Here is a 12,606-nt window from a genome sequence, read left to right as displayed (position 1 = left end):
TATGTCAGATGAAAAACATGAGCTACTTGTATGTTAGATCCATAATGATCAACTATGTCAAAAATATATATGCAAAAAGATAGGTATGAAATGTGAAAAAAATAATAATCATTTTTGTGTTCAAAGCGATGACAGGTTCTTACCTTTTTTTCTAAATTGTCAATAATATTATATTTGCCTTTTAATTTTAAAATACACCAAATAAGCCAAAGGAAACCCGACAACTCATATTCTCCTGCAAACAGAGTTACTCTGGAGATTTCAGCAGAGGAACATAGCTATTCATATGCTCTTGACACAACAATAACCCTCCTTCCCCTACACAAATGGGCACCTCTTCAGCCAAGCACACAGCCACAGAAAAGATAAAAGGAAACTGATGAACAAAGGACGTATGACTAGCAGAATCAACCCAAACATATAGCAAACACTGACACTTAAAAAAAAAAAAAAAGGGGGTTTGAATGCCGCATTTCTTTAAGCTGAAAATTTCTGAGATAACCAATTACAAAATAAATCCCTAATGTTTGAAGTGATGAAAAAGTTTTAAAAGTAATAGTGATAGCTGGGCTCAGTGGCTCAGCCTGTAATCCCAGCACTTTAGAAGGCTGAGGTGAGTGGATTGCCTGAGCCCGCGGGCTCGAGACACGCCTGGGCAACTTGGTGAAACCTCATCTCTACAATAAAATCAAAAATTAGCCAGGCGTGGTAGTGTGCGCCTGTAGTTCCAGCTACTTGAAAGGCTGAGGTGGAAGGATCGCAGGAGCCCAGCAGGTCGAGGCTGCCGTGGCCGGCAGCAGCCACTGCACTCCAGTCTAGGTGACAGAGACTCCAACTCAAAAGAAAAAAGTAATAGTGATAATTGTGAATGTTGTTAACACCACTGAATTTTATACACTTAAAATGGTTAAGATTGCCTACCATGTTAGATATACTTTACAACCAAAAAAATCTATTAACAATATAAAATAAATAAATCCCTAGATAGGTCATGTCATAGTGCTAGTCGGTTTCTCTCCGATTTTAATCATTTTAATGTATCCCTCCTCTCTCTGCCTATCAATACTTACTTCTACTTTGGGATCTGAAAATTAAAACAATTTTATATCTCAACTTCCACTTAATTTTATGACTTGGAATCTCTACAATAAGACCCTTAAAAATATAAATACACAGGGCAATTTTTAAACAACCAGACACTTTATCAATGACTTTGTTCCTTTTTGCCTTTCCAAATTGCATGGACTATGTCTGTCTTGTGCAGTACCCTCCTGGTCCTGTTCTATGGTAGGCTGTCACAAGTTCTGTATGAGTACTTAGGTTATAGAATTTTTGCAAGTCATTGAGGAAGCTGGTAAACGTACAATGCCATGTCAGCATGCATGAGCAACGAGGGAAATTTATTTCTCAGGGAAAGGTCTAAGTTTCTCCTTTATAAAAATCTTTATAGACGAAGCAAGTACATCCTTATGCAATGACTGGATTTCCATATAATCTATAATCTCTGTCAACTTCCATTATAAAACTGATAACGCCATGTCATAAAGGAAAAAAAATCACCCCGACACCCTTGAGTTGACATTTCGAATGAGGAAGGTCTTCGTTTAGCAGCTACCCAAGAGGTATATGGCCTGCTGACTGATGGCCAAAGGGCAGTCACTAAACATCCTATTCTCCTTTGCTGCCCACCTGATCCAAAGGACACTCGTTATCCTACAACTTCCACCAAGCCCTCTGGGACTCCCCTCACAGGCCAGACCACCTCCCGAGCAGCAGCATCACTGGGACCTGGCTCTCTCACTCTCCCCTGGCTCTGGACCTTAATGATATCGCACAGAATGTGATCACAGTACCACCCTGGTCCAAAAAGTCCCTTCCCCTCAACACCACACATTCTTCAGTCCCAAAAAGCTCTAATATCAAGGCTCCATATTCTGAAGAACAAATTAGCTACATGCTTTATCAGTTCTATTATTTCAAAGTCCACATATTAAGTTTACTTGTGAGAGCTATCTTTTCAGCTAGGTCTCGGTGTAAGCATGTAATTGTACTTTTCATGTGTGCCCAGACTGTCTAAATTGTCTCAAACTGGAATTGTGCCTTATACACTGATAGTGGCATGGAAAATTAACTCAATCTTTCTGGAAAACAACCTGGCAATGTGTAACAGAAGCTATAAAATTGTTCCTGCCCTTTGACTGGTTATCTGACTTTGGAGAAAATGCCCCAAGGAAACAACCCAAAAATAATTTGTTAATAAAGGTTCATTCCGAGTGGCTCAGCCTGTAATCCCATACTTTGGGAGGGTGAGGTGAGTGGATTGCCCGAGCCTACAGGTTTGAGACCCGCCTGGGCAACACGGCGAGACCTTGTCTCTAAAATAAATCCCCCCCAAAAAAAAATTAGCCAGGTGTGATAGCGCGAGCTTGTAGTTCCAGCTACTTGGAAAGTTGAGGCGGAAAGATCACCGGAGTCCAGCAGGTTGAGGCTGCTGTGGCCGGGAGCGTGCCACTGCACTCCAATCTGGGTGACAGAGTGAGACTGCAACTCAACAAAAAAAAAATTTTTTCATACCAGCCGGGCACGGTAGCTCATGCCTATAATCCCAGCACTTTGGGAGGCCAAGGTGAGAGGACTGTCTGAGCCCGTGGGTTCAAGACCCACCTGGGCAACTTGGCAAGACCTCATCTCTACAATAAATCAAAAAATTAGCCGGGTGTGGTGGCGTGTGCCTGTAGTTCCAGCTACTTGTAAGCCTGAGGTGGAAGATCGCCTGAGCCCAGCAGATTGAGGCTGCGGTGACCGGGAGCATGTCAATGCCCTACAGCCTGAGTGACAGAGTGAGTCTCCAACTCAAAAAAAAAAAAAGTTCATACCAATGATATTTCCCAATAATAAAAATATTACCTACCTGATTGGTCAGAAATAAGAGAATTATAATCAAAATATGTTACATAACTCGATAATAGAACTATTAAAAATAAACACTAAGTAATTTATATCATTAAAATGTATACATAAAGTAATTTAAGTCAAAAAGCAAATATACAGACAATCAGACGTATAATTAGAAGTGAGTCTGTGGCGATATACATGAGATTTTTAATGTTAATTAGTTATTTCCTGTAAGTTGATCTAATTTCTGAAAATAAATAAAAATAAAGGTAGACAAAGTAATTTTGTACTAATATCTAAAATAAGTATCAAAACACCATTAAAAATAATTCATAATTGAAGCTCTCCTAATTCTTAGAAATTCCTAATATAAATTTATAAATAAACATGTATTTATACTACATATGTACTATATACTATATATGTACATGCAAATATTACATATCTAAATGCATATGTGTCATATGCAACAAAACTATTTACATTGTCTCAAATCACATTTTTCTCATTCATGAACCTTGATTTACATGGTTTATACCAATTCAGTCCTTTGCAAACAGACCTCTTTTTTTGCTAGGAAAACCCTAAAAAAGAGAATGGAGACATGTACACAGAATGCAAGCTACTCAGCCGCTTTTAGACAGAAGCATCTTGACCTTCTTTATGGCAGCTCCTTGACAGTGCCTTCTGGTTTAGTAGTCAGAGATGGAGCAGATCCCTGAAGACCCGTTTACTCTTTCCCAGCCCTGGCCTAGTGGTTTAACTGCCAGGAAGATGGGTGTGTGATAACCAAGGCTTGTGAGTCATAGAATACACAATGCTCAGCAAAGTGCTGATTATGTCTGTGTTGCCACACGTCCTTAACATCTCTCCTGAGGTGCTAGAACACTCCCAGGTTATCTCCTTTTCCCTTTCAGGCAAACACACCCATGACGTGCTTTTCCAAGTGGGTTCTGCAGGCGCACCCCTGGGCTTGGATCCTACACTGGTAGGGAATGTCTAAGCAGCTTCTTGGCTAGGGAACAACTTGCACTGAAATGCCAAAAGAACTTCTGTCCTGTTGTCCCAGTGGTGTCATATAGTTCTCTCCGTTTCTGCAGACTACGCTTTGATATGACCTGGATTCTTCCTTATCTCTTTTGTGTCCTCTGCTCACATCACTTCCATCAAATGCCAACAAGCCTGTGTCTCTGATTTCTACTTGCTGCCTAGCTTCACCCACTTCCCAACTCTGATCTTCCACTCCCATGGATGCCATGACCCCATGCTGTCCACAGAGGCTTCCCCAGGCCTGGTCTATTCCTATGGCTCTTATACGCTCAACCTTGTCCCAGATTTCCAGTTCCAGGTTCTTCTCAGCTAAACACTATTAGTCTCAGGGATTCATCAGAGAAAAAAAGCACAATTAACAGAGCTAGAGGAATTCCAGTAGGTAAGAGAATGAAAGCAAGCAAAATACACTTTGCAAATATTTACATTATAAAACAAGTTCACCTTGTTAGGCTGAAAACACCATTTAATAAACTAATCAACACCTGATAAAGCTCAGGCTCCTTAAGTAAATCAGTTGGGATCAGATATAGCAACTTAAATGTTTTGCTGATCATACCTAGGCAACTGCTGACCTACAAACTTTAACAAACATAGGCCTGGGTGTGTGTGTGTGTGTGTGTGTGTGTGTGTGTGTGTGTGTGTGAGAGAGAGAGAGAGAGAGAGAGAGAGAGAGAGAAAGAGAAAGAGAAAGAGAGACAGAAAATCATGAGCCTGGATCACATATAGACTAACATGTAAACTACCACAATTCTAAAATGAAAGAAAAACACAAAAATCAACAACATGAACAATGATGTTCACAACATAAGATCAACATACCTAAATTTAACCTAATATCAAGGCATCTGACCTATAAATACGAGGCTTACTGGGGCTAAATAAAATTAACAGAGAGCATATTTCTTTCATGAAGTAATATCAGATACTCCTATACTTATCCGTAATGAAAGACCCTATCAGTCAGTCATAACCAGCCTGAATTTCAAATAGTTACAAACTCTAAATAGGAAATTCAAATGTTTTCAGAATGAAAGATCTACATAAATCACAAAACAGCACCTTGAGCTAACAAATTATTACCGTTCATGATAACCACAGTGTTTCTGTCAGGAGACTAGCTTTGATTCTGCTTAACACAAGGGAAGATTAAGTAAGATTAAAAACCAGAATTGTCTTTTGGAGGGTGGGTTCCTTGTAGTATACCAGAATTTGTTCCTCTGGATCAAACTGTTTTTATCTGGAAGTTTTGACAAGGTTGCATCACGATTTGCAGAAGAAACATTCCGAGCTGTGACAAACAGATGACTGGTTCTTCCATCATGACAACGCACCTGCCGACACCGCACTGAGTGTTCAGCAGTTTTTGACCCAAAATGGCATGACCCCATGCCCCATTCTCCCTATTCACCTGATCTTGTCCCAAGCGACTATTTTTTTGTTTCCCCAGATGAAAAAAGTCCTCAAATGGAAACATTCTGCCGATGTGGAAGAGGTGAAACAAAAAATGACAGAAGCACTACAAGGCATCAAAATTGACGTGCTCAAAAACTGTTCTGAGCAGTGGAAAGCACATCTCAATAGGTGCATCGCATCAAACGGAGAGTACTCTGAAGGTGACTGAAGTTTAAACATGTAAGAATAAATACACAATTTTTTTATAAATAAGTTCTGGCTTTGGGGGGGTCTCCCCTCGTATTGTTCCATGTCTTACATGTTTCAATATGTGATTACTTATGCCACTTTGGTTAGAGCCTAATTATTTCAAGAAAGTCATATGAGTAAAACGCATACTTGCAAATCCTTTGGAATGTTAATTTAAAGTGGCATGGTGGAAGAAACCAAGTTACTAAGTGACACTTTCCATCACACAGAAAGGCAGGACTTAGCTGTCAAAAGTCAAATTCCACTTAATGTACCACATAACTACACAAAAGTTAAGTTTCCATTCAGTCCCTGTTCATTACTTAACAGCTGTGTCTTTCAATCAGGGATATTCCTCACACATCTATTTCCACAGGGAGACCTTTACCAAGTCATTTCTTTTTAAATTTAAGTAACAGCTTTATAGTATGTGTACACTTACACCAACTGTCTAATGTCAGCTCCAGTCCTGAGCTCCAGACACTTGTCTAAATCTGGGATAAAACAGGATAAAGCGGGAGCTACGGAAAGGACTTAAGAGTAATGATCTATGTAGTAATATGCCAAAGAACACCAATTCCAACCACAGCAAAAATCAAACTTATCACCAAGCACACAGCAGGAGAGTTACTGACATTCCAACATGCTCAATCGCTTTAGGGTCTAACACAAGCACGGTGAATACCTACCTGGGTTCTCTATCTTAAGAAGCATAGGTTTTGTTCACTCTACTCTCTACTATCAAGTTCAGGGCTACTTGTAAAGTCAGGAAGACAGATATAAATGTTTTAAATGGTTAACAAACACCAATTGAACAAGATATTCAGAAATATATAATTTTCTAATACTTCTCAACTTTTCATCTCTCAAAGGCTTTACTTAATTTTTCTCTGCCATTTGGTCTATGACAAGCCCAGACCCAAACGCTAAAGATAAACAGAACAAGGGAATAAAATTTAAATATAGTGTATGTCTAATCTGTGTATAGATGGCTCTACAATCCTTTAAAAGATTCAGGCTACTTGCAGCCCTACCCAAGATATGATAACTAAAGTACGTCATCTATCTTTCATTATTGTGGGAAGACACTTGACTTAATTAACCAATCTATATAATTCCACTTTTTCCCACCCACCTCCCTCAGAGATGAAAAAGGTTACTAAACCCACTGGCTTTTCCTCATCTGTCACCACAACTCCATTCGAGCTCTGACATTTTCTTAGCCTTAACAAAAAAAGAAAAAGAAAATGTAAACAGCTTATTTTTGGAGGCCACGGGTGGCAGGAGGAAGTGCTGAGCTATTAACGAACTAGAAACAAAGACTGAAATGTGCATTTCCAATTGATTGTTCTCCTCTGTTCTCTTGGCTTTAAGAGCAGACATAGAGAATGAATGGAGCAAAGTCCACGAAGCTTCACAAAATACAACTGTGCCATCAAAAATAACTAGTGTAGGGTGTTGCATTCACACAGCAGTCTAGTTAAACTGTTTATCACCTGGTGGCCCAATGCTTCTTATCATTTTTGTCCTCTCTTCCATTCAGAAAAAGACAAAGACACAAAGACGAGAGAAAAAAACAACAGCCGACTAAATTATAAACTATTTTTATAGACTCTATAAATACTAACCACACACACACACTCATTCTCATTCTCTTTCTCTTTCTCTCTCCTCCGCCCCCCCCACTTCCAGATCATTGAATGCAAGTTCAAATATCTTATTGGCAGCAAATTATAAAATGTTTTAAAGTTAGTGAATGCTCAGAACTGTTTCCTAACTGGCTTGTGTGTCCTAAAGTTATATCTCATATTGGCTGCTTTTCAGTTCAACTGTTTATTGAACATCTACAATATGACACATTCTGTTCTGGCTACCTGCACCTACCATCCCAGCTATCCGGGAGGCTGAGCTAGGAGTTCAAGATCAGCCTGGTCAACACAGTAATAATAATATTAATAATAATAATAATAATACAAAATTAAATTAAAAGGTGGTGGTATAGCAGTAAAAGAATACTCAGATGGTCTTGGAACACAGAGTGGGAACATGAAAGAGGACAGAAAAGATTGGTTTCCTAGAACAAACGATGCCCCAAATAAGGCCTGCAGAAGGGGAGGCATTTAACCAGGGGGAGGCATATTTCCAGCAGAAAGAAGAGCAAGTGTCTACGGCACAGAGGTATGAAACAGCATGATGGATGCTGCCCAGGGGAGGGGATGGCCAGGGACCCCAAGCAACTGTGCATTTCTGGAGACTAAACGAGAGGCAGGGAGTAACAGAAGTCAGGACATAAAGAACTGTATGGGCCTATAGGTGGCCAGAAGCCACTGAGAGTTCCAACAAGAATGACCTGGACAGATCTGGGTTTCAGATTCATTGCTCTGGCAACTTAAAATACAAGATGGCATCTCAGGAGGTGAGGGGAAGTCCAGGCCAAGGGCTACTTTCTATAGCCTGGATTCTCCAGTGTCACTGTTAGGAATGCAGCTATTCCTGACGTCTGCTGTAGAGCTGTTCCGGGGATGCTATGAGATCACTGGGCCCAGGAACAGTTGGAAACTCAAGTGCACCATTGGGGCCAGTTAATATCCCCCCTGACAACCCCTCAAATCACAGAATGCTCAGATGACAGTCGGCGGTATAGCTAGCTGCCTCTGACAGACTTAGGAGGCACAAGTGGCAAGCAGATCTCCTCCTCCATCAGCGTTTGTTTTTTAACTCCAGCTCTGGAATAGATACCACCTATAAATCCTAGAATAAGCCTGTCAGATATGGTGAATTATGTTGAATTTGCTTTGGTGTACTAACAAAGAGAAGCATTCAGGATCCCACAGGCAGTTCTTGCCTTCATTTTTCCTAATTTAACATATAAAAACTGCATTGTTCTGGGCAGGGCACAGGACATTTGAGTAAATAAAATGCTGTCACCAGCTTTGTCAGTGCCACATTTGCTACCAGCCCTACAGGTTTTCTCGGGTTGCCTCAGGGGAGCTTAGGGGTGCCTCAGCCTCACTTCCTAAGCCTCTGCAACTGCTCTTCACCCACCCCCAGCCTGATAGCTCACAGCAAAGAGCAACGCATGGAACTCCAAAGATAAAATAAGTAGCATTCATTCCCGTCAACTGGGGTCTCCTTCCTCATCTCACTCCTGGCCCCACATCTCTGCCTTGCCCTGATTTTGTGTGTGTGTGCGCCTTCCCCTCCTTTTTTTTCACCATCCAAAAAAGTCAGAATTGGGAGCATTTGTTCCTGGTACCCCTTCTCTGAAATGGTCTCTTCCTGTCTGTCATCACAACCTTCTTTTTTCCACAGCCAAGCTAGCAAGAGCTCACTTTCCCTGTTTCCCAGGCCATTTCCAGCCATAATAGTTCCTTCTTCTCCTGACTTAACTCCTGAAGTCATTTTGTTATATCTTGCATTGTTATCTGAATTAGCTTATACATTCCTTAAAGGCTTACACACTCTTAAGTCCCATCAGTGATGCCTACGGTGACACACCGGAAATGTGGGCTCAGGAGATCTCAGTTGAACAATAGCTACTTTGACACCCACAAAAATTTCTTCAACCAGTATTTTCCTTCAGAAAGGTCCTCAAGAGTTTGTGTAGAAAGAGGGCATTTTTCAGATTTATTTAAAAGTTAAAGTCAAGCTTAAAAGTTTTAAAAAAAAAAAGCCTGCCCAAAGTTAAAGAAATGGCTGAGTCAAAATATGACCAAGAGCGTGCCCACTTGACAAGAGGAAATGTGTGATGACTGAACACTCTTCCCTCTGACAAAATTATCCTTCCCTACAACTCAATATTCATCTGCACCGAGAGGAGGGTACCACGTATCTGCACTGTGCTTCGGGTAACCCAGAACGTCTGATGATGATGAAGTCATTCATATTGGCTTGGAAATAAATCATGTGACTCTGGGTCCCTATTCACTCTCTCAGCAATGTGGACATTCTAGCACCACTCTGACAGCTTTGGGGAAAACTTGCCTGGGACAAGCCAGGGCAGATGACCCACCTACATACAGTCAAGAAGCTGATGACATGTCACATCTTTGGAAAGTGTACAGAACAATAAATGGACCACACATCACAATTACCCCAGCAGAAATGATTATAATCAAAGGTATTAGTCACAAATAAACAGAATGGGGCTGTGGCCAGACAGTGTGTGCTAGAATGACAGACTTCCTCAGTCACACGAAATGACAGATGCTGGAAACGTTCTCGATTCAAAACATGTGATTATGCAATAACAGTTTTAAAGGATGAGCCTGAATTATTAAATGAATTAATAAACATGTGTGTACTAATATACAAATATATTATGTATATTTTAAACACCAAACAGAAATTTTTTAAAGGTGAAGACAGAAATAGTTTGGCTGGGTGTAGTGGCTTATGCCCGTAATCTCAGCAATTTGGGAGGCCAAGGTGGGAGAATCATTTGAGCCCACGAGTTCAAGATCAAATCAGGCAACATAGTAAAAACTCATCTCTACAAAAAAAAATTTTTAAAATTAGCCAGGCATGGTGGCATGCACCTGTAGTCCCAGCTACTCAAGAGGCTGAGGTGGGAGGATGGCCTGAGCCCAGGTGGTTGAGGCTGTGATAAGCCGTGATTATGACACTTCACTCCAGCCTGAAAAGCAGAGGGAGAACCTGACTCAAAAATAAAAATAAATTATTCTTCCCACACCAATGGACTACTGGGCTCATACCTTAGGGTTCACCATCCCATTGTGGAGCCACTGCCTTAAAATACTTATCAAAGGGCCAGGCTCAGTGACTCAGCCTATAATCCCAGCACTTTAGGAGACTGAGGCGAGTAGATTGCCTGAGTCCATGGGTTCGAGACCATCCTGAGCAACTTAGCAAGACCTCATCTCTACAATCAATAAAAAATTAGCCAGGCAAGGTAGCGTGTGCCTATAATTCCAGCTACTTGGAAGGCTGAGGCAGAAGGATCTCCAGAGCCCAGGAGGTCGATGCTGGGGTGGTCATGAGCGTGACACGGCACTCCAGCCTGGACAACAGAGTGAGACTCCAAAAAAAAACTTATAAAAGTAAAAAGCCAAAGGAAACTGTTGTCATTATCTGGAAAACTCCTAAGCTACTTTCCTTTACTAAAAAAGTTATGTCTTTAATGTTCACAGCAAACTCATTAAAATTCTAACAGTAAAAAAATCAGAGAAAGGGAAATTCACAAAATATCTTGGACACTTTACACTGGATAGTAACAAGAAGCTATACAGTATAAATGACTCAGAAACAGAATTGATTTTGTTGGGTTTTTTTTATCTAAACTGTGTCCCCTATAATTGTTGTGATTTACAGGCTCATGCTTTAACCCATGTGCTGTTTCCAGCCACAGAAAGGAACTGGGTAGTCATTAAAAAACTGTCACATAAATAGCCACTTACCAGCTCACCTGGGGAGTGAGTGCTGGACAAGTAGTAAAAAAAAATGTCAATTTTATTTATTTTACTACTTGTAAACTCCCTGAGGAAAGGGGCAGGCGGGTACATTTTCTGAACATTCAAACTTTAATGATCCACACAAGCAAATCAGAGAAGAGTTACAGAGAAGTCAAGATAAATAATCAAAAGCTTTGTGGAGAAGAAGACACAGATTCAGGTATAGCCAGATTCTTTCCTTAAATTATACGGGACCACCAACCCAAACCTGGTGGATTACAGAGGTCAAACACAGGGGCTCTGGAGTCAAGGGATGAGGTCTAAAAACACTGCTTGATAACTTCCTAGTTGTATAACCCTAAGCAAGTGACTTAACCTCTGTAAAATAAGAAAGCTAATAATAGCTACCTTATAGGTTTGTGGAGAAGATTAAATGATACAAAGCATCCGAAGTACTTAACACAGTACATGGTAAATGTTTAATAAACGTGTATTTTATTATTATTAGAGTTTAAAGGCTGGATGGAAATCAGCAGAAAAGAGGGAAAGAGAGAGGAAGTAATTATGGTCAAGTATATTGCAAAGTGATGTAAAAGTCACTTTAAGGAACAATTGCTGTTCTTCTAAAAATACCTGAAGAACATGCATGTACCCTAATTGCTTTAGTGAAAACCATGGTTTTTAGCCAGATATCTACTCTAGGAAAGGAAGATGAGAAAGTTGTTTTCTTTCCTATCTGAAAAAGCTTCCCTCCCTACGTTTCTGGAAACCCAGTTACCGGTCACAGAGGTATGGAGGCCCCTGGGGCTACCAAGACCAGCAGAGAGGTAGAACACATACATTACCTGTGCCCAGTGGTTTTTAAATACAATCATGCATGTTTCTGGGTCAACTCCCTGCAGGCTCACAGCCTGCTGCAGTTTGATTTCTGTTGAAACCGATGACATCATAAACCTTCATAAGTCAATGCTTCTAAGTCATATTTTATTCTCATTAAAATTGGTAAGCAGTCACTAACTTTCAAGTTCGAGAAATGTAATTTCTTCACGTCTCATTGTCACCTTCTGAAACCTGTAATGACAATAACGAGAAATGGATCTCATTATGTTCATACATTATATAGGACACTATTAAATTTATATCAAAGCATAGACATTCTCAAAGTCCAACACAGAAAAAAATCTACAAAACATTTTTTTTTTTTTTGAGTTGGAGTCTCACTCTGTCGCCCACACAGGAGTGCAGTGGCCGCTCCCGGCCACCGCAGCCTCGACCTGCTGGAGCTCCGGCGATCCTTCTGCCTCAGCCTTCCAAGTAGCTGGAATTACAGGTGCGCGCTACCACGCCTGGCTAATTTTTTGATTTATTGTAGAGATGAGGTCTCACCAAGTTGCCCAGGCAAGTCTCAAACCCGCGGGCTCAGTCAATCCACTCACCTCAGCCTCCCAAGGCGCGGGATTACAGGCTGAGCCACTGAGCCCGGCTTACAAAACATATTTATAATCAATCCAGAGGCTTTGCTATTTTCTCCCACCTTGCTACTAAAAATATAAAATAATGATGCGACTTTAGCTACATGTATAAATTAAACAATCATGGGATTTCT

The 12,606-nt window shown here is 40.6% G+C and overlaps 1 protein-coding gene across 1 annotated transcript in view; it reads right to left on the bottom strand.

Moving 5' to 3' along the window:
• Positions 1 to 12,074, bottom strand: part of FAM160A1 (family with sequence similarity 160 member A1) — a 104,364-nt gene extending 92,290 nt beyond the window's left edge. Inside the window, exon 1 of the mRNA XM_008060164.2 lies at positions 11,846 to 12,074. Coding sequence (XP_008058355.1) covers positions 11,846 to 11,950 — 105 coding nt within the window. The 5' untranslated portion in view covers positions 11,951 to 12,074. The remainder of the gene's footprint in view (positions 1 to 11,845) is intronic.
• Positions 12,075 to 12,606: the final 532 nt, after the last annotated feature.

Source organism: Carlito syrichta, unplaced genomic scaffold (genome assembly GCF_000164805.1).
Source record: "Carlito syrichta isolate Samal-C Ts95f unplaced genomic scaffold, Tarsius_syrichta-2.0.1 Scaffold304553, whole genome shotgun sequence".
Classification (NCBI taxonomy): Eukaryota; Metazoa; Chordata; class Mammalia; order Primates; family Tarsiidae; genus Carlito; species Carlito syrichta.
Note: the sequence above shows the minus strand (reverse complement) of the source record. Positions and strands in the feature narration are given on the sequence as shown.